This window comes from Excalfactoria chinensis, chromosome 8 (genome assembly GCF_039878825.1).
Source record: "Excalfactoria chinensis isolate bCotChi1 chromosome 8, bCotChi1.hap2, whole genome shotgun sequence".
Classification (NCBI taxonomy): domain Eukaryota; kingdom Metazoa; phylum Chordata; class Aves; order Galliformes; family Phasianidae; genus Excalfactoria; species Excalfactoria chinensis.
Genome location: NC_092832.1, coordinates 11,411,563 through 11,432,162, shown reverse-complemented (window position 1 = coordinate 11,432,162; position 20,600 = coordinate 11,411,563). Strand labels below are relative to the sequence as shown.

Genomic DNA, 20,600 nt, shown 5'->3' with positions numbered 1-20,600 from the left:
GAGCCTTGCAAAGAACAGGGTGATGGCCTCAAGGAAGCGCACACTCTGCCCTTAGGTATCCTCTGCGGACTCCAGAAAAGCCGAGCAAAACCAGAGTATACTCACGACATTATCCACCCTTTAGAAAATGAGAGATATCCACTGCAAAGACGTAAAACAAGCAAAACAAGGAACTGAACAGCAAATCTCAATATTCAGGAAAAGGACTGTGTCATGCATGGCATCTGTAACGCACAGATGGCAGTAGCTCTTCATACCTACAGCCTGCAGAGAAGCACTTAGCTTACATCCTGAAATGTGCTATTATAATTCATGATATAATCAATACTATCCGATATAAACATAAGTTTTTCCACAATACACAACAATTTATAGTTGAGGTCACCTTTCTGGCTGCACTGAGGCCCTACACAGCATTTCACCCTTCTTAAGTCCACCCACCCCAACACACCTGGCTTAGGCCCCTTCCTCCCTTCTTCACCCCCTCCCCATATATTTCTCAAGCAAGGTGCAGCAACTTCAAGGTATTGTACGAGCCAACTGTTTCTCAGCAGAACCCAAAGCAAACCATTCTTTCACGACACATTTATCACTATAGGTACATAAGCTATTAACACAAGAAGAAAGAAAAATTCACAGAATAAGCAGCTCTGTTCCTTTTGTTTATTATGAAGTAACAATGCCTTGCATACAACATGCAATTTATTGCTCATCGACATTATTGCATATATCAAAGAAAAAAAAAAGTCAGCCAGTATAATGCAAGCTCCTAGACTGGTCAAACCAAACACAAAAATGCTCCACAGCATACTGAAATGCAAACACAATTCAGAACTTTTGTAGCAAAAGGAAGATTTAAACACATCGTATTTAACCATTCACCTTACTACACCCGTTCACTGCTGTAACCGATCTCCAGAGTTATTATATTGCATTCTTAAGTTCTTGTGCAGTGATAAGGATCCCTACTACAATCAGACCACGTTACTATTTGGATTTCCTAATACGATCCCAATAGTGGGTGACAGTGTTAGTCTTCACTCCGCACACCAGATTGTCATGGTTTTCCAGAAATCAGTCTGGAAGAACGTTCAGGTTTCACCTTTGCTCAACACCCAGCTCAGGTGTACCGTATTTATCGAGTTTCTCTTGAAGATGACATGAACATTTCTTAATCACAGACTATTACTTATGCCTAAATCGTATATCACTTGTTCCCAGCAGATTGTAATTTGCTTTTGCATCAGTCTAACTGTGCTTACACGTTAAATTATTCTCCCCATATAGGTATCTGCAGACATTAAACACTGTTTGGTTTATGCACGATAGAAACAAATCCAGGATATTTGCATGTATGCTTATTAAGTGTGCAAAATATACCAGAGCTCAGCATTAGCCCTTTTCCTCCCTCTCCCTACCATATAACGGATATCTCTTGTTAAACTTGAATAGTGTTACGATAAACAAAATCGGCATCTCCTGCATCGCATTCAAAGTGGTATGCTCTGTATTAGAGCTCGCTGTTGATACTTAAATGTTGCATTTAAATGATCTGAATCTTTTCAATAACAAAGCTGTAAAACTTAGAAGACAATTTCCATGCAACATGTTCCACTTGGGTGCAGATTCTCATATACTTCAGTATTTATAGGCTCATAAAGGCATGTGCCGTCCACAAGACAAGAACAGTTTTTGACATCCCACACACAGATTAAAAATAAAGATACACTACAGAATATTTTATTTGCTTTTATATTTTCAACGTCAATGACTAAGAAGTTATAAATAGCACACTGAATCATACGGTTGATACCAAGGCATGCCAAACTCCTCATAAACCACTCTCTTTAGGACATTTCCTTTATATTACAAGTAGATTAAAAATGTATGTACATTGCTATCACTTGCCCTCTTAGGACACCACACCATGAAACTGATCTCAGAAGGAATTTTGAGAAAATATTTCTTATTCCGAATAATACAAGTTATTCTTCATAGCTACCTTCCATTCTTTACTGAGCTATAAAGTGCTTGGTTATTATAAATAGAGCAAGAATGCCAAAGGAGGTAGCTAGTAGAGATTTTAAATGGATAAGAAATCACGTTATCACCTAAAAGTATTGATTTGATGCTTAATCCCAGAGCTCTAAACATCCCGAGCAGCACATCTTTCTCTCCTTCCTCCATAAAAAGACCTTTCAAGTTGTGTTCAGAAAATCATCTAACCTTTACCTGTCCAGCAAAGAGATTTCACCCAGGGTTTGGATGAATGTTCAAGTTAGTAAATATTAATCATTTATTTTTTTCCATTTGACTGGTGCCAGGAGCTCAACAGCAAAGTACTGCTCTTTCTCCAGCTGTCAAATGCGTTCCATGGATAGAGACACTCTAGCAGGAACAAGTCCCACCTTGTGAAGTCCCTTTAATTAAGTTCTATGGAAGGCCATTACAACCAGGAAAGAGGGCTGCACATACTTCTAATAGCCTTCTACAATTGTATTGCTCTTCTGAATTCTAGTTCCCCTCTACCTGGCTTTCCCCATTGGTGAAGGCTGTAATAGATCTTAAGCTGCAGTAATTTTCAGTCAGCCCTTTGTTTTCATCTGAATGGCTCAGCAGAAGCTTTACAAAACAATGTCACAAACTTTTCTACTAGAAGACCTTTCACAGAAAGTTTGTATGTACATACACTTGAACGCACATGGTTCCTCTTCACACAGCAATCAACAACTTAGAAGCCTTTTTATACAGCTTGAAAATAAATGTTAAAGTTTCAGTTTGCACCATTGCAAAGATATAGAAATACATCATCTTTCTGCTACTCATCATTCTACCACTGTGTCAACCACAGCAGCAGCTGTACTCAGCATCCCCTCCACCTCTCTTCTTTCAACGTGCTTGAATGTATTTGCTCACTTGTGAAAGCTTTTACTCAGAGGTTAGCATTAATTTTTCAGTATGAATAATGCTTTGCCATAATCTCTAATGTAAAGACGGAAATGATTATCATCCAGACATTGTAATTAATTTATTTTAAAATAAACTTTGACATAAAATTTGGAATTGATAAAAATTGATAAACATCAGCTCCTCTCATTTTTCCTGCTCATAGAGCATCCTTCATTATTCAGTAGATTCTATTTTTAAGCAATTAAGAAAGTGTTGAGCTCACCCAATAGAACATTTACTTATAGAGGCAGAGTAGGTTTCAGAGATAAAATTCCTAACACTGAAGAATGTGTACAGATACCCATGAAACACCTCTGTAGAAATACGGCTCTTGACTTCATTGAAATCCACCCAAACACACACCAAGAAAATGAGGATTTTCCTCTCTGCAAGCACTGCTTCCACAAATCAATTATAAAAGCAAAACTTGACCTATAGTATCTCTGAGAGCAGTATTTATTCATCTTCTGATGGAAAACTAAAACCACAGAGAAGAGAAACTTGCATACTTACACACAGCCCTACTGGTACAAATGGACACTCCCTTGACCACCACTCTAATTTTATGTATGGCGGTACTGAAGAATATTAAAAAAATAAAATATGATTTTTGAGCATTTTTCCTAAGCTAATTCCATCCATACGATGGATCCATTCGATACCCCTGTGGCAAAGACAACTGGTGATACACCAACTGTCTGCTTCACAATGCAAGTGTTAAAATAGAAGTTTCAAGCCACTGTTAAAGTAATATTAGATTCCAGAGATAACATTTATGAAAATCCTGGTAATCATGCACTTCTTGCAAAAGAAAAGCAAAGAGACGAGCTTGCAACACAAAATAACATCAACATCTCAACATCATTTTTAAATTAAGAAAGTGTAATTGAAAAAAATAAAGGTGCCAAGGCCATCTGATTTGCTGTATTGTAAGCCTTTAGTGGCAGGTAAGAGTGCTCTATCCTAATGAATTCATTACAGCACAATTTTGCAAACTGCTGACTACAGTTCTTGCTAAATATACAGGTGTTAATAATGTTTTTTCCTTAGAAAGTTGCCTTCTCACACACGGTTGATGCATCCGGACTAAACAGTAATACACTGAAATGTCACGATAGAACAATGAAACCGAATGCATAGTAAAACACTGTTTTAATTACATTAATTTCATGCAGCAATCCAAAACATTGCCTGTTCTAAATAATTATCTCAATGCCTTTCTATTTTGGGTTGTTGCCTATTATGTACTCTGCAGGCTTGTTTTCCTGCTTGTTTGTTTTCCAGTCTACTTATAAAACAACTTTATTACAGCTTAACTTCCCCCCTATAATGCACAAAACTATCTAGAAGAAAACTGACTGCCTTAGTGAATGCTCTGTGCCGAAAACAAAGCAAAACAAAATGATACCGAGATGTCAAAGATTAATGTGGAGATGAATTTTGAGTTTTCATGGGTTGTCATCTTAAAAGCTGCTTCAGCTCACCTTCCTTATCAGTTTTTCATCCTACTTCCCAAATACAATAAAAGAATGCTTCCACTTTCAAGCACATTCTCCAAAATGTTTGAATTTACTTAATTTGAAGGTGACTGTAGAACAGAACAAGCAATCTTTGACATCACCCTCAAGAGGGCAGGCTTGGAAACCAGACTGGAAAACGTCTGCCCAGTGAAACCAAGCAGATAAAAGCCAGTATTGTGCATCTCAAACAATAGTCTGACATCCCTGGAGCTGGGAACTCAACACAGCTGCCTTGGCTATAAGGCACTACAGTCCATGGGGTTCTCACTGGGGCTCACTGACATCTGATTCCTGGGAGACAAACCCTGTTTCTCACACAGCAGCATCATAGTGTTGGTGCAACAACACTGTGAACTGCAGAGGTAAGGGCTGCTTCCACAAAGCTTTGTTAAGGGGAACAGAAGAAAAGGAAACAAAATATCCCACACAGGATAAATTTTTATCTCTGTTTAAAAATAAACTGCTTACACGCAGTCTGCTACAACACTTGGTTTGTGCACTGAAGTACTGAGTGAAAACGTGTACATTTAGCACACCTTGTTAGAAGGTATAACTAACAACACGATGTTCAAAAATAACTAAAAAAAAAGTCAAGAAACAAACAGAAGTTGATCAAACTCAATTCAGACATGGTTAAAAATAAGCAAAACAAAACCAAAACTATACGCAAATACTGCTCTCAAAATCATTAAAAAAAAAAAAAAAAAGAACAGAATTTCCTCCAGTTACAATAAAATCTGGATCGAGAGCATTCCTCCTAGGCAGTAAGATTTCTCTCCAATGTCCTCCAAGTTTGAAGTCTGCAGAAGGAGGAACGGAGTGCCTATTGACAAATATGTGGCTCTGAAAACAGAATGTTGTGCCTACAGGTGTGAACTGTCACTGTATGTCACGGATTGAAAGAAGTTTGGCACCGTTAATTCAAGAATCTTCTTTTGTCAACAGCTCAAATGCGATTAACGATGAAAACGTGATGATAATAATCAGCCATCATATCATATATCATTATATCATATATGGGTCACTTGTGTGATTAAAAAAAAAAAGGCTCATTGTGAGTTCCATGGCACATTACAGAATAATTTTATCTAAGTAAGTTCCATATCTTGAAAGTCAGTGGTTAACTCTGAGCAGAGTTAACTGTCAGAGGCAGTAGCAGCAAAGCATAAAAGCACTCCAAGTAAGAATTATGCTGTTCCCAACCATCATTTACCATACTAACTGATGAACTCGTTTCCACGGCTGATATAGTAGATGTGTTCTTGCATGTAACCTAAAAAAGCAGAAGTGAATCCTTCCTATAAAAATCAGAGAATTTTAACCACTCTTAAAATATCTTGTACCATCTTATAATACAGAATTTTTGAGAAAATTATTTCATAAATTTCCCCAAATGGTTTTCATTCATACAAGGCAGAACAAAAAGCAGTAAAAGACTTCACAGAATCAGAGCTAGACTTTTAGCATCTCTTGCAAAAATTAAAAAGTTCTCAAGAATGAAATCTTGATTGTTATTCCTAGGAGGAAATATAGAAACTTGCCAGGAAAAATTGCACCGTATCATGAGTTTGGGGAGTTTTGTTTATGTTTTTATAAAAGAGAAATATCAGTATTCACTAGATTTATAAAACACATTAATCTGAGAAACCTGAGTGAAACACTTCAAACACACTGGTGGTCAACAGCCAAGTAACCAGTCAGCTCCCTCCTCATTTCAGTAGTTTAAGTGCTCAGAACACGTAGCGTTCCTTTCTGTGAACATTTGCTTCTATTTCTCATTGGAGGAGATCCTTAAAGCGTGGCCCTGGGTGCGCAGGCAGTGTGGCTAGGGAAAGAGTAAGGTCAGTACAGAGGTAATACCTTGTTTCCTTAAGAGGAGCATTCCATGGCAGAAATGTGCACTGGTTCAGTGAACCCAAATTATTTTCATAGCAGAAATTTCTGTTTATGCATATGAGCTCTAGTCAGATTTTCCATTTTTATGAGTTTTGGCTTCCTCCTGTCCAACAAGACAAATAACTTTGTAGCAACCTTTTGTAATTTTGACCATCCACATCAAGTTCATAACATCCAAGACAACACTTGAGATAATCCAGGCGCTCTGGGCTGCGAATCCTAATCTCTGGAAACCCTCAGTTCCAAACGAAGAAAATACACGGCTGTAATACATAGGCATGACGGCAATCCTCACCACGAAGAACACAACTGTCATCAGCACACCATTGATCATGTTAGCCTTTGAAGATTTGGGGTATCCCAGTACTTCAAAAAACCACCTGCAAAAGAAGTATTCACAGACTGCAAGTCCACTTAATTGAAGAAGATTTTATTTCTCTAATTAAGCATGTATTTTTTTTATTGCTTCTACCTTGCACTTCTTAGTCATTGCTTGTATTTCTAAGTTTCTTGGATTAGCTTGCAAATTCTTCTGCTTGGCTTTTTTTATTTTCTCCCAGTTAAACACCGTGTGATACCAAGAACACTACATATAGAATAACACATAGAAAAACACAGTCCAAATTGTAAGTCAGCTCAAGACCACTGTGTGTTTGCCAATGACCACTGCACTATATTTTAAAGTTACTTTTAAGGTGGTTAATTCAAATTTATTGCTTTTTATTATAATTTGCATCAATAGGCAATTAAAAAATATTTCTCCCCGAAAGCAATCCTAACATTGTGTTTGATATGGTAATCGAAACAGAGGTATCATATTTTGTAGATATGGAGTTATCTGACTCCTGTTTAGCCCTAAATCACAACTTCAGAACCAGCCACTGCAAATCACATGTGTCTTAATCTCACTGTCAGGTACACATATATTAAAGAACCTTCTCTCCCTCCTATATTTGGAGACACATTCACACATAATAAATAAGTGCGATAAAAAACTGAGCAACAATGGAAGGCTAAAAACAGGAAAATAACATAAATCAATGTAACCATGACAGCGATTGGGAAGGAGGAAGTGGGATAACCAATTCGTTTTCAAGAAGGTATGGGGGTAAAGCTATTAAAGAAAATAACAAGTTAAAAACTTGTAAAAAATAAAGTCAATTTTAATTATCTGCAGATTACAGCCTAAATAATTACTGATACACTAAAAAGACTTGACAGACATCCAACTCTAATGGAAACACACCAGGTAATCAGTTAAGAATGCAGCCAATACAGACTCTGGGCTCTCCAGGTGATAGCCTGAGCAGGAAGCTGGATACCTCCCTGCAGAAACACTGGGCCAACAGGGACCTGGCACATTCAGTGAGACAGAGTCTGTATTTTCCTCATATTTACAATGCAGACTCCAGAAGTAATGTCAAAGAAAGTTTCTGAAGTGCACAGCAATGGGCCAGGATAGGTAACTGCTGAGAACAGGGTGACTGGACATCTGCTCGGAGGCTTCCCTCTCCCAGCAAATTCAAAAACTATGAGTAAGTAAATCTCAGTGATTGTTAACATTTTACCCAGCACAGTTTATAATTAACTGCATAAATGTTGACATTAACATAAAAAGACCTAAATGCTTGGCATGGGGACAATCTTGAATTAAATACCTCTAATCATTATCGTTATCTACCACTTGCTGCCTTAAGTGTCTGGCTCTTTTCAAATGTAATGGAAAAAAAAAAACATGCACTAATGAGATGACATCCCTCAGTGCAAAGGACTTTACCATCTCCCACAGGGACTTCTGTTTTCCTCAGAAAGCAGTAGATGTGAGTATTCAAGGACACAGTCTCACTGTAGTATATGTTATACTTCCAAAATGCCTACTTTTAATAAATTTGAAAGGTAAGCATCCATTTCCAGTACAAAATCCTATCCAGATAAAAGTCAGTTATGAAAACGAGTGGGACATGAGCACCAATAGAGAAATCTAGAATATGATACCACCTTCAGAATACACTACCTCCCACTTTCTTACTCTTATAGGTGTAAGAAATAATATATAATATTTATATTATATATAATATTATATATATAATATATATAATATAATTATTATAATATATATATTATATATATATATAATATTTATATAATTATATATTATTATTATATAAGTGTTTCTTCACTCCTTGGTTTCTTTATGCATGCAGAACACAGCCTGAATTAGACCACAACAGCCTACTCGACTTCCCTTGGACAAATGGAGACAGTCCTGCAGAGCTCTGTTACCCTGCCCTCCCCTAAGTTGAATCTGCCAACATTCAGAAGGGTCCTCAGCACAACCCTTTCATTTTCATTTTCTTAGAAATGCGAGGAATCCTACAGTCTCAAAAACTCTTTCAGAGTTAACCATCACAATCTAGTAATAGGTAATACTCAGACACCTTGTTTGAAGGCTTAGAGACCCTTTTTAATTGCACTCACCCTTTCTCTACCTGACACCTGGAAAGGAAAATAGACACTACAAAAGAAGGATCAGCGAAGCAGAAACACCCCAGAAAGGATGAGAACAGCTACGTGGTGCACTGTGAGATCTGACCCCACACCACAAACAAAAGAAAGAAAAAAAAAAAAAAAAAAAAAAAAAGGAAGAGGAGGAGGAGGAAGAAGAGGAGGAGGAGATGACAGCAGCCCCATGCTATACCAAGGTCCTGCTTTTGAGATGAAGTCCTGGGGCAGGTCAGTTTCCCCAGCTGGGTCACAGCAGCTGCAGAGGAAGCAGAAGGCACCCAGCCCAGAGCTCTGGGAAATGCCCTCCTTGGCATTATCATGCCTTCTCTGATACAGCAGCAGTTTGAGTGCGATGCTGCTACCAGGAGCTACAACAGTCTTCCACTGTCACTGAAGTCTGCTAAAGAACCTCCTGACACTTTGTTCTCTGATCACCAGTGTAAAGCTTAACTACCACCGCTGCATTTAGATGTTTTGCTACTCTTCTTATTTTAGAGCTCAGAACCCAGAACTATTTTTGAAACAGAAGTGTGAAAATCTGGCATTTCATATGAAGGTTGGTCTGCTTTAAAAAGGAACTCAGGGGTGAGCACACCAGCTGTGCAGCAACAGCAGCTAAATGTTTTCATAGCAAGACAGATTTCCAGATAGGAAACTCTAAATAAATTAAAGTTTACTTTCAGCAGCTATTCAATGACAAAATCCTTCCCAAATAATATAGATCAAAACACAAAGAATTGTGTAAAAACTCCACAGCTACTTACCGCTGATTGACAAAAGGAGTGGAGAACTCTGCAAGCAGACGGAAGTTCCCAAAATAAGCCAGCAGACCTTTGCTCTGGTTGGACAAAGACAAAGCAGACACAGAGATCAACAGTCTAGCAGATGAACCTCGACTGAAGTCTTCAAGCATACAAATAATGATACAATGACTCAAAGGCCTGATTAAAACTGACAGTACATAAGTTTCTTAGCTGTGGCCATCTTCCTTACAAGTCCAAAATGAATTGTCCTTTAAATACCATGAGTCAGTAGCTTTTTATTATTATTATTATTAATAAATCTTTAAAAGAAGTAGAAATAAGAGGAAATGGAAAACCAGCCAGAGGAGACTGGCACAGAAATTGGTAGGATATAACTGTAATGGTACAGCTGCTGTCTAAGAGGATTGTAACTATTCTGGATTTCTCATGTTTAAACAAACAAAATCAGTAAGGTGAAGAATGTCCCTGAACTGTTTTAGGAACGCAACTGACCTACATCAAGATGAATTACGAGCTCTTATTTGGCAGCAGAAAGTGCGCACAAAGCCCTTGAAATTTTCCCCTGCCTTCTAGTTGTGTTGCAATCCCTGCCACATCCCCTAGGCTGGAAGAAGACTTTGTCTTCCCTATGTTGGTATCCAGATAATAGCATGGAACTTTTCCACCAAAACACATTGTAACTGAACACCTCCCTCTAAGTGACAAAGTACAGAGGCTTCTCTGTCTTATCTTTTGGTTGTGTTACGAGCTGGAAATAGTATCCCACTCCACCAGGACTGGGCAAGCAGCACTTGGCAGGTGTAGAGATAAACAAAACTCATCCTTATTCCTGAACAACCCATGGCACATAAACATCTAGTGGGAGAGTTGGACCCAAATAATAAATGGAACTTAAAGTTCACACTATATTATTTACTCCAGAAATAACTACTGATCTTTCTGCATGGGGAATTAGCCTGAGCAGTGATATTTCCATTACTCTAATATCCAGTTCTAATTCGTTTCATTCATGACAATACTAGTAGATCCAATTATCTCCAACCCGAAACAGAGTATTTACTTGTCAATCTACTTCATTCCCTTTAAATGGTTACATGGGAAATCTGGCAGTAATCTGACATCTCAACACATTTTTAAATATTTTAAGCCTGAGATTCATGAAGTAGCTAGTGAAACGAGACATGGTAAGTGATGTACATTCTGTTTCATAGGATTTCTTTATTTACTGAATGAGCTTTTCAGAAGTGATTTAGCAGCATTACTCTGGAGGTCAGCAGGATTTCTACCAAATCACAAAGGCATCTTAGCAATTCCAGCAGTAAATCAGCAGCAAAGAGTAATAGAGTTAGTCTTCGCCCTAGAAGAATATCCTTTTCTTCCCCTTATATCATCGATGCATGCACATATGCCACAGATATTGATAGATACACACAGTTAATCATCAACTGCCTCCCTACCAAAGCAATGTTGGAAAAAGTCTCAAAGGGTCAGCATCAATCTTCGTAACAAAACAAACGAAAAGCACACACTTAATTGAGAAATCTCAGTTATAACAAAGCTTAAAGTTAGTTTAAGCTGAACAGCAGATATAGTTACTTTATCATATGCAACTGGGAACTTCATACGATTGTTCATTTTTCAGATTAGCATGCTTATTTTACATATGAATACATGCTGCATGCCAGTTGTTTAATAACTGAAAGTGGAGTAGATTTCATAATCCTACCTCCATAAAAATAAAATGTTCATGTCTGGGTGACATAAGTGCATACAATAACAAAGTTTTTGGGGTTTCTTGTTTGTTTTTGTTGCTGCTTTTAAATAAAAAGAAAAAAAAAATCTACAGAACCACATCCAGAGTTAGACATCACTGACCAATGGTCTTAAAAATGCAGTAACAAGCAAAACATTTGACACCATCTTCTGTTTTTTCAACTAAGTGTTCACACTGGTGATTTTGTGGCCTCTGTATTGAAGATAGAAATATGCCTGTCACAAAAGTAACACAGCAACCAGCAAATAACTTTTTTAAACATTAAAGAAACAAGATTCATAAAAGCATTGTCACCATTCTCATTTGCTTGTTACATTACTAGAGAATACAACACTCACCAGTACAAAATAATAAGCATACAGAGCTGCCAAGTGATGTATTACAAAAAATTTGTCACCAATTGCCTTCCAGTAGATAATAATAAGCAACAAATCTACAAGAGAAAATAAATAACGTTAAAAAAGAAGCTAATATCCTGCCATTTACCCAAGAATAATGTTTCTCCTAGTTTTTAGAGGTATGTAGAGGTATGATTGCCAATGTATGCTAACAGTAGAAACACACTTTATCCTAAAGATGTTTTTCCAGTAAAAAAAGAAAAAAAAAAAGATCTGACAAAATATTAAGCAAGTGTTATTCCAAAAGCTGCCATAAATTATCTTCCATATCAACAGAAGTATGGGGACAATACCTTTAGCTGAAGTATTCTGGAAGGAAACAGTGGATTCAGAACCTGATATGAAGACCTCACACTTACAAATCCACATATTTGGAACAAGTGACCAAAAAAAGTGGGGTGGGAAGGGATATACATAGCAACGTACAAATGTCTACAGTAAAAGCAAGAATCTGCTATGGAGAACTATAGTGAATCAGAACATTATACTTGCAACCAAGGAACCATTAACCCTGTGCAAGAAACACTTGGAATGAGAAGCATGCCCACTTAACATAATCAGAGATTCCCAGTCACTGCAAGAGCAATACAGTGGACTTGAGTTAATGCTGTAAAGAAAGCTTTGACAGAAAAGTTTTTCTTGTCCTGTGACTGTATGAGATTTCAGAAAATTTTCTGGAATAAGCAATTTCTGCCTCTACTTTCTCCAAATAAATGAGTACTTGGTACTTTGAATGGAATACTAGAGATCAAGGTTCAGAATCAAAGACCTTATCGTTATGCTTTTTCTATCTCCAGTGAGTACCTCAACCTCTTATACGAGCTGTTCTCAGGCAGAACTCTGTATTATCTGATATAGCTGCTCCACTACATATTAATAATTAAACATTAACTACATAAGGAAGGAAAGAGAACGAGTGGCCAAGTTCAGGTCTCTGTTCAAATGCATTCATTAATTCATAATGAAAGCCTAATGCGTAACTATTTAGAAATAGATACCAATGAATTTAAACACGGAAGATGAAGTTCTCCTTACAGACAAACCAGAGACTCAAACTGCATGTGCTGATCGCCAATCCCATTAGTGAGAAATCAACTGCAAGAGATAATTCAGTATACAGTGCAGTCTCTGGTGAAAGACTCCATCCAAACAGGGGAAGTTTTCCCAGAAAATAGTCCATGTTACAGAGTTTTCATTTTGGCAAGTCAGCAACACAAACAAAAGTTCCAGTTTTGTTGCAAAATTCCCATGCCAGTTTTAGTTAACAATCAATAATTCAGAACATCAACATATTTAAGTGTTAATGCTGTATTTAAAAAAAATAATTCTAAATTTTCAAGTTATATAGGTGACTTAATTTTACTTTGAAGGGAAATTAGAAGGTGGGCAAGTGAGATCCAATGGCATCATTTGCCTCAATTTGAATTGAGGGTTATATGTTGAGTTCCAGGTAGTGAGCCACCTCCACGCCTTCTGAAGTGGCTAAAGAACAATCTGGAGTTGGCAGTTGGGTACCAAACCATCACAAAGCCACGCCATGGCATTTCCTTACTGCCTGGGGAGACACCATTCCCATCTTTCATATTCTGCAATTTCACCACAACCCCACGACTCCATTGCAATACAGCTTCTGCTGTGGATTTCAAAACTCATACACACATCACGTCTCTGAAACAGTGTCTCAAGATGAATATAAATATATAGGATAGTGACTCAACATAAATAAATAGGTTGAGCGCATTATAAAGATGATGTTGCATAATTACCAGAAATGAGGTAGCCTGTGGTAATAGCAATATTCAGTTTCACAATTGAAGGGTCACCCCTGTAAAAATACCAAAAACGCACAGTTAAACCTTCATAACAAGGTAATTTGCAGAGGACACATACATATCAAACATCATCATGCCTGTGAAATTACCTAATGTTTGTCCCAACAGTAAGATATGGTGAGATTTGGCTACAGATCAAAGTTAGAGAAATGAATTCCTTTCCAGGCAGATACAAGACATCTGCCAACTGTCCCTGGCTACACACCAGCACGGAAAACCAGCAAGTGCCCTGGGCCAGCTTCACTGGCAACAGCAAATGGAAGTAAACAGCCCCAGCAGAATCACAGCACTCTGACTGACAGCCCTCATCTACATTTTTTTCTTCTGCCAGTACTAAAACTTCGTGACAGATGACAAAAATATCTCAGCTGGTGCTTTTCATATTTGTGAGAAGATGAATGCTTATAGGAATAAACAGAATAGAAGGAGACAAAAGGAATTATTTGCCTATTCTTTGAAGCCAAGGAACCTTCCAGCAAAAAATGTTTTTCAGAGTAGTTTCACACCTTCTGTGCCTTCCTTTTTGGTGCCAAAGACTCAGCAAAGCTCTTAAGAGCAAATAAAAACCAGAAGCCCCTCTAGTATGTTCAAAAACAAGACTTGTGAACACTGCTCAAGAAGAAGCATTCACATTACAGCAAGTAACTTCTATTTGTTCTTTCTTCCATTACCCTCTGTGCATTGCTACCTTGAGGTAAGCAATTCCCCTTTCCTCTGCTCAAAGATCTTTTCTTTTTTATTAAACAAACAAAAACAAACAAAAGAAAACCTTACTTTGTGCATCTAATTTAAATGCGTTTCATGTAAACAACACACCGAGCTTCAAGTGACATATCAACAGAATCATAAGATGTGGGCTGCCCAAAACCTCCAATCAGCATTTCTGAGAGAATCATAATCTTGCAACAAGCCTTCTCCTGCCCTTCCGGACCAACACTTTGACAGTGCGCACAGCCGTGCTACCCATTTGTCATCTCTCAGTACCTTCAAGAAAAGTCCATTACAATCCCAAATTAATCTCAGTTAACAGAAAATATAGAATTCAGTCTAAAAGGTTCTGGATTTCCCAATCTATCAGCTTGAATAGGAAATGCTGTCAAGTTTATGAGCCCTGATGCCTGCATCAAAACTGAGCTGCAGACAAGTGCCAGGAATGACAAACAGGGAGTGACTTGAACAAGCAGGAGAGGTCTCTTTTACGACTGCTCAGGAGGTATATGTGGCAAATGAATTACAGGAACACACACGGGCAGATAAAACACAAGGATCCTCAGCCAACTTTCTTCAAGTTTGTTTTTGTGTTGGTTTTGGTTTTTTTTTTTCCCCAGATATTTTTCAGATACAGTCTACTAGATAAAAACACTTTAACTTCAAAAATGTTAATGACTGCAACGTGGACAGTGGCGCAAAAAAGCTGGCTCTCTTGTAAATATGTGAATTGAGCTGTAGCTTCACACCTTCTCTCTCTCTCCTTTCCTAATCTCTACCACCTACACATTTTCTACCATGTTATTATCTCAAAAACAATTTCTACATTACTTATGCTAGTTAGCTATTCTCTTCACATGTAGAAAATAGGGCAAGTGGTAGGGAAAGTCCTAGACCATCAAAAAAGGTGTAAAAATGCCAGGCTGATGAACCTTCTGTGGCATATGCACAGTCCAGTCTATCATCTTTCGCTAGGACCTATTGTATCTAATTTCAGACATTATCTGACAGCAGCACCACATCCTCTCTCCATTGCACCCAATGCCCTAGTAGGAATCCTGACACCCTTTCAAGACCTATATGTATCGTCATCACCACGCATTTAAGCATTGCATGAGCTCAGAAGTAAGGCTGACATATGTTGACGATTGGAATCTATGGCTTTCCATCACAGATATAAAAGAATCAAATCCTGCAGAGAATAAATGGACGTGATCATACAGTCAATGGCTATACAAAGACCATGGCAATAAACAGAAGGCAGGAGTGACAGTGGTCTAAAACTGGAGTACCACTGTAATCCTTTCAGGCTACATGAGTAAAAGTTGCATCAAGGATTTCTGGGCACACACAAACTGCTGAAATTAGACTCAAATGCTTCTTGCACTGCTTATAAGACACTCCTAATGAAAGGCTCATGCATCCTTCATATCTGCAGAAGATATGAGCTCCATAGCTTATGACTGCATTTCAAAAGGGCATTTGATTTCCATGACGGAACAGCCTTAGAATAGTCCCTCAGAATTTGCTTTTTCCTCTTCAGCCATATTCAGTTAAAAATCAAAACTAGGTGAATTCAGCAACAAATCAACAGAAAAGTGACAGATTAAATTTTATAGTACATCTAGGTCACAAAGCAGGCTGCAAATTGATTAAAGCACTGTATGGTCATCAGTGAGGGCTTCAGTCACCACAGAGAGGGAATCAGCACAACGTATGGAGGAATGCAGAGACAAATGCTAGCTATCTCCTTTATAAGAGTAACATGAAAATCAGCCTTAGGAAAAAATATACACCTGCAATGGCTGAGGAAACTGACCTGTGATTCTGGCTTCACTGGTAGTTTCTGACAGAAGAAGCACAACACAAAGTTTTAATTCATTATAATCATCATTATAAGTGTATCCAAACAGAAGAAATACTTAGAAGCAATAGTAGAAATACAGAATAATTTCCCTCCCCCAAAAAATTGTGTCCTATGGTATTTTTACATAATACGGGACGCTAAGGCTCCATAAATGAGGCTAAATTTTCAAAGCAGCACACAAAAATCTCACAGCCTTTCTTAAACTTGTTAAGAATTAAAGATAATTTTTGAAAACTTAATTTTCTATTTGATTTTATTTTTTATATATACCGGGATAATTTAGTAAGCGTGCAGACAACTTATCACCAGCAAGCGATACTTCTTTCTTTTTTGTATTGTTTAGAACAAGGTCTACTCAAGCAAACCAAGATAAAAAACTTGTATATGATAAAGCTTACCACAATCCATACAGATATCAAGTTACAATAACCCACTGCTTTTAAACAAGGCTAACACTCTCATAAGATACTGAAGATTGTATATAGGCACTCCAAAGATACCAGAATACAATGAAAAAAAAAAAATCAAAGCAACAATTAATCACATATCACTACAAAAGTAAGAGGCCAGCATTGTTCAAATGCACATTATGAATCAGTGTTACACTTAAGAAAGCCACGTAAGAAATCAGTGGCAGAGATACCATCAGAATTCATAGCTTCAAGCACCCAGTCTTCTCTAGTCCATACCATCATTGGTTTACAATACCAAAAGAGCAGAATAAACATCAGACATTAAATTTACATGAGTTTAAACTGAATTGTACTGTAGACCTACAACAAAGTTAAAAATAGCAGCCTATGGCAGAAATATGAAACAAAGCTTGCAGTAGTTAATCACTCTTCAGGAGTAACATGGCCTCTTCCAGAGTGACAGATCCAGAAGGTAGTGAGAGTGAGATGTCAAAATACCAATTAAATAAAAGCAAGACACATAGCCTGCCCCACAAAAATAAGCATGAAACAAAACAATGTAACACAGTGAAACTAGACATTAAATAAATAAATGATTGTTTTTTTTTAAAAAAGGAAGCTTAAGATGGAATGTTTGATAGAGGAAACGTTTGAAATCTATTTATTAAAAGTTTATATTCCCTACAAAGATAGCATCCCTTAGAACTCCTTCCTACTCCTTGGTAGAAGCCTTCTGGGAGGCTATAGTATAACATCCTAACTTCTCACCATTCATGTATGTATTTTATATAGATAGTAGGCTCCAGTTTTTCCCCCATGACTTGCAAGAGCATTTCAACTTGATTTAAAAGTAACTGTACTAAGTAGTGTAGTTTCAGTCTTGCCAACTGGGTTAGACTCCCAGTCCTACAGATTAGTAACATAATAAGCAATTACAAATCAACTCTCTGCATTGCACCTACCCCACTTTACAGAGACAATACACTAAGGGCATTAGCACTAACAAAATAATCTGGAACTGTAAAGTAGTATGGACAAAATCAAATACATCAAACTGTATATTTTAAAGAGAAATAAAATATTTACTACAGTAGTGAATAAACTGCAGGATATTTTTTCCATGCTCTATTATGTTATCTGACTGCGTAAACACAACATGTAAGTAACATGTCTTACCAGAGATGGTCAGCATTAACAGCTTCGTCGTACAACAAAATATACAGACAAAATCCACCAACCACCAAGGCATGGAATGTGGACACTGTCCTGAAAAACAGAGCACAGTCACAAGGAGATACTGCCAGTCATAACTGTCTGTATTGTACTGCAGGTACGATACATCCAAAGCCATGCCTCACCGCATCTCTGCTTTACCACTTACACAGTGACAGGTAGGAAAGAAATATCTTCTGATGGGGATCAGGGACAAGCACTGAAGAGAAAGAGTGGTTTCAAACTAAAGTAACTGAGATCTACAGGTGTTCTTTGTTTTTCAAAGTAACCCATATGTTACTGAATACTTAAAAATAAAACCACATCCAGTTCTTAAACAAATACTGCATAGCTTTGTTTGATGGAAAGCCTACAGGAAAGCACCTTGATATTATACTGGCCTGTGAGTACCACAGCAGTAGGCTCCTCCTTCCAGGCACCAAGATGACCCAAAAGTGAGCCTGGGTTTTGCAAAGAGGGGCATTATGTGAAAATCCTAGTGGTGAAAATTTCAGAAAATTTCTAGAACACTTGAAGTAAATTCAGGCCCTCAAAGAATAAACTTATATAACCAAGAGCTGCAACTGCATACCTGAGGTGCAACAGCAGCAGCTTCTTACCAGCTTGCAGCCTCACTTGCACTATTTCATACTCCTCCTGTCTTACACAAAGCCACAGGAATCAGCCAAGCCCACAAGTGCTTGCAGGGTGCACCCTGTGCTAGAAGCAGGCAGGCTACATGCATGGCCAGGTTGTGTCCTTTTCTTTTTTCCCCTCTAGAAGGCTTACCAAATAAAGAGGGATTTAGTCTGTTTCCAAGGGATGTATTGTCTTCTATTGGTATGAGAAAATTCGATCACTTCTCATAAAACAAGTCTCTATGTACCATTTGCATAAAGAGTGTCATCATGTAACTTTCAACGGCTTTTTCAATCATATGCCAGAAAATGGATAAACACAAGCTGAATAGCCAAATGGAACTGGCTGCATGTGAACATTTAATATTTATTATAGCACAGGCCTTTTATATAAAAACTTTAAACAAAGGAAAACTCAGTCATCAGAGCTTCAATAATAATTAGTGATTTAATTAAAACATTGACTCTCACAACACAGAACTACATAAGACCAGGAACTTTGTATCCTTTTTAAAACAAAGCATGGCATGCAAGGTTACTTCTTGAGAAATTTAGGAGAGCACAGCATTGAAGGAAGTAAAATCTGTCCTAGTGTATGCTTCATTAGCTTGCAGTTTGTCTCAGGAGTGGCTGTTCATTCAAACATTAGCCCGGATAAGCTTATAAGCTACATACAAACACAGCACTTGAAGAGGAAAAGAGAAGAAAAAAGAAGGAAAAACAAAGAAAGGGAAAAAGAAAAGCGGCAGATTTCTTCCTCAGTTCTGGACTTTGAAGTTTCTCCATAGAAGAAGAGAAATACTCCATTTTAATATGGAAACTAGGTCAAGTTATCAAGCTCAGTACATTTCTTAGAAATTACTGTCAAAGCCTGCATCCTTTAACTCCTCATTAAACTGCAAAGAAAAAAAAAGTATAACAGCTGCACTGGTAAACTGTATCTGTATTCTTTTCCTCCCAAATGTATGTATTTTCACAACGGCATAATAGCGGTACAAATATATATTGTAGAAGAGGTGACAGAAACTTCTGTATGACAAATTAGAAAGTTACGGCACATTTGTGTTGAAGTGCAACTTTGAATTCAATCTGAGAATGCACACGCTTAAAGATCGCTGAATCAGTTTCTTTATTGGTTCTTAACTCTTGGAAGGTCAGAATAAACAAACTGACAATATGGAAAACACGACCCAGAGCTGCAGCTCAAACACTCGATTGACAAAACCCTCAAAACTAACAACATATTTTCAATGCTGCAGCTCATTTCAGGCAGATGCCGTCTTCCAGACCCAGCTGAGCTGATAAAAATGCATGACCATCCTCTGTGCCAGTTTCCTTCAGGACTGCCAACAGAACCATTTGTCTGAGCCCTCCCTACACCAGCTGAATGTAAGACAGAAGAACAAACATCTACTTTTAAAATATTTAAGCTAATCAAACTCATTTTAACTGGAGATAGTAACTTCCTCCATGTGCATGGCCATATACACAGTACATATGTGCCTGTCTCTATTCTGTGAACACATACTATACACCTTGGGGCGTTTCTTCACTTTAGTGAGATGTGTAAGTGAGGAAGCAGTATGGTGAAGTGCTGCTCTTGGCTAGCAGAGTTAACAAAACCTCTTCCAGAATCACCAGCACCATCAGCCCTTCTTTCACTCCATGCCCTCCTCAGATAAAAAACCAAGAAACTGCTGATGAGCTGTGCCCCATGTTGCATGCCTCCTAATTCCAGAACTGAACCACAACTTATCTGTGTGCTCACATCAACATCCTGCTCCAAGAAAAACTGTGGAAACAAGTTAAAAAGAAGGGCACAGCTTGAGGTGCTCTTCCAACTTGAGTAATTAAACACCTTACTGCAAAGTAGCCCAGAGATTACAGAGCAGCTTATTTCCAGCACACACTTGTGATCACAATGAAACAACTTGTGTGTTGTTATGCAAAGCTTTTCAACTTACCATAATGCTACCAGGCATGAGATATGTCCTCAGAAACCTTATTATGCAATTTAGGGGTCACTTGATGTGGGCTTTGAGACAAAAGTTCAACTCCAATATGATAACGTTTTAGTTTCCCTAGTGGACTTTATTGTCAATTTCTAACACAGAGATAAAATTC

At 37.7% G+C, this 20,600-nt stretch overlaps 1 protein-coding gene across 5 annotated transcripts in view; it reads right to left on the bottom strand.

The window, feature by feature from the left end:
* Window positions 1-649: 649 nt before the first annotated feature.
* TLCD4 (TLC domain containing 4) overlaps window positions 650-20,600 on the bottom strand; it is a 40,440-nt gene continuing 20,489 nt past the window's right edge. For all 5 annotated transcript variants that reach the window (XM_072343743.1, XM_072343744.1, XM_072343742.1 and 2 more), the window contains 5 exons: window positions 17,803-17,892; window positions 13,573-13,631; window positions 11,747-11,841; window positions 9,635-9,708; window positions 650-6,745 (listed from right to left, as the gene is read on the bottom strand). In XM_072343743.1, coding sequence (XP_072199844.1) covers window positions 6,430-6,745; window positions 9,635-9,708; window positions 11,747-11,841; window positions 13,573-13,631; window positions 17,803-17,892 — 634 coding nt within the window. In that variant the 3' untranslated portion in view covers window positions 650-6,429. The remainder of the gene's footprint in view (window positions 6,746-9,634; window positions 9,709-11,746; window positions 11,842-13,572; window positions 13,632-17,802; window positions 17,893-20,600) is intronic.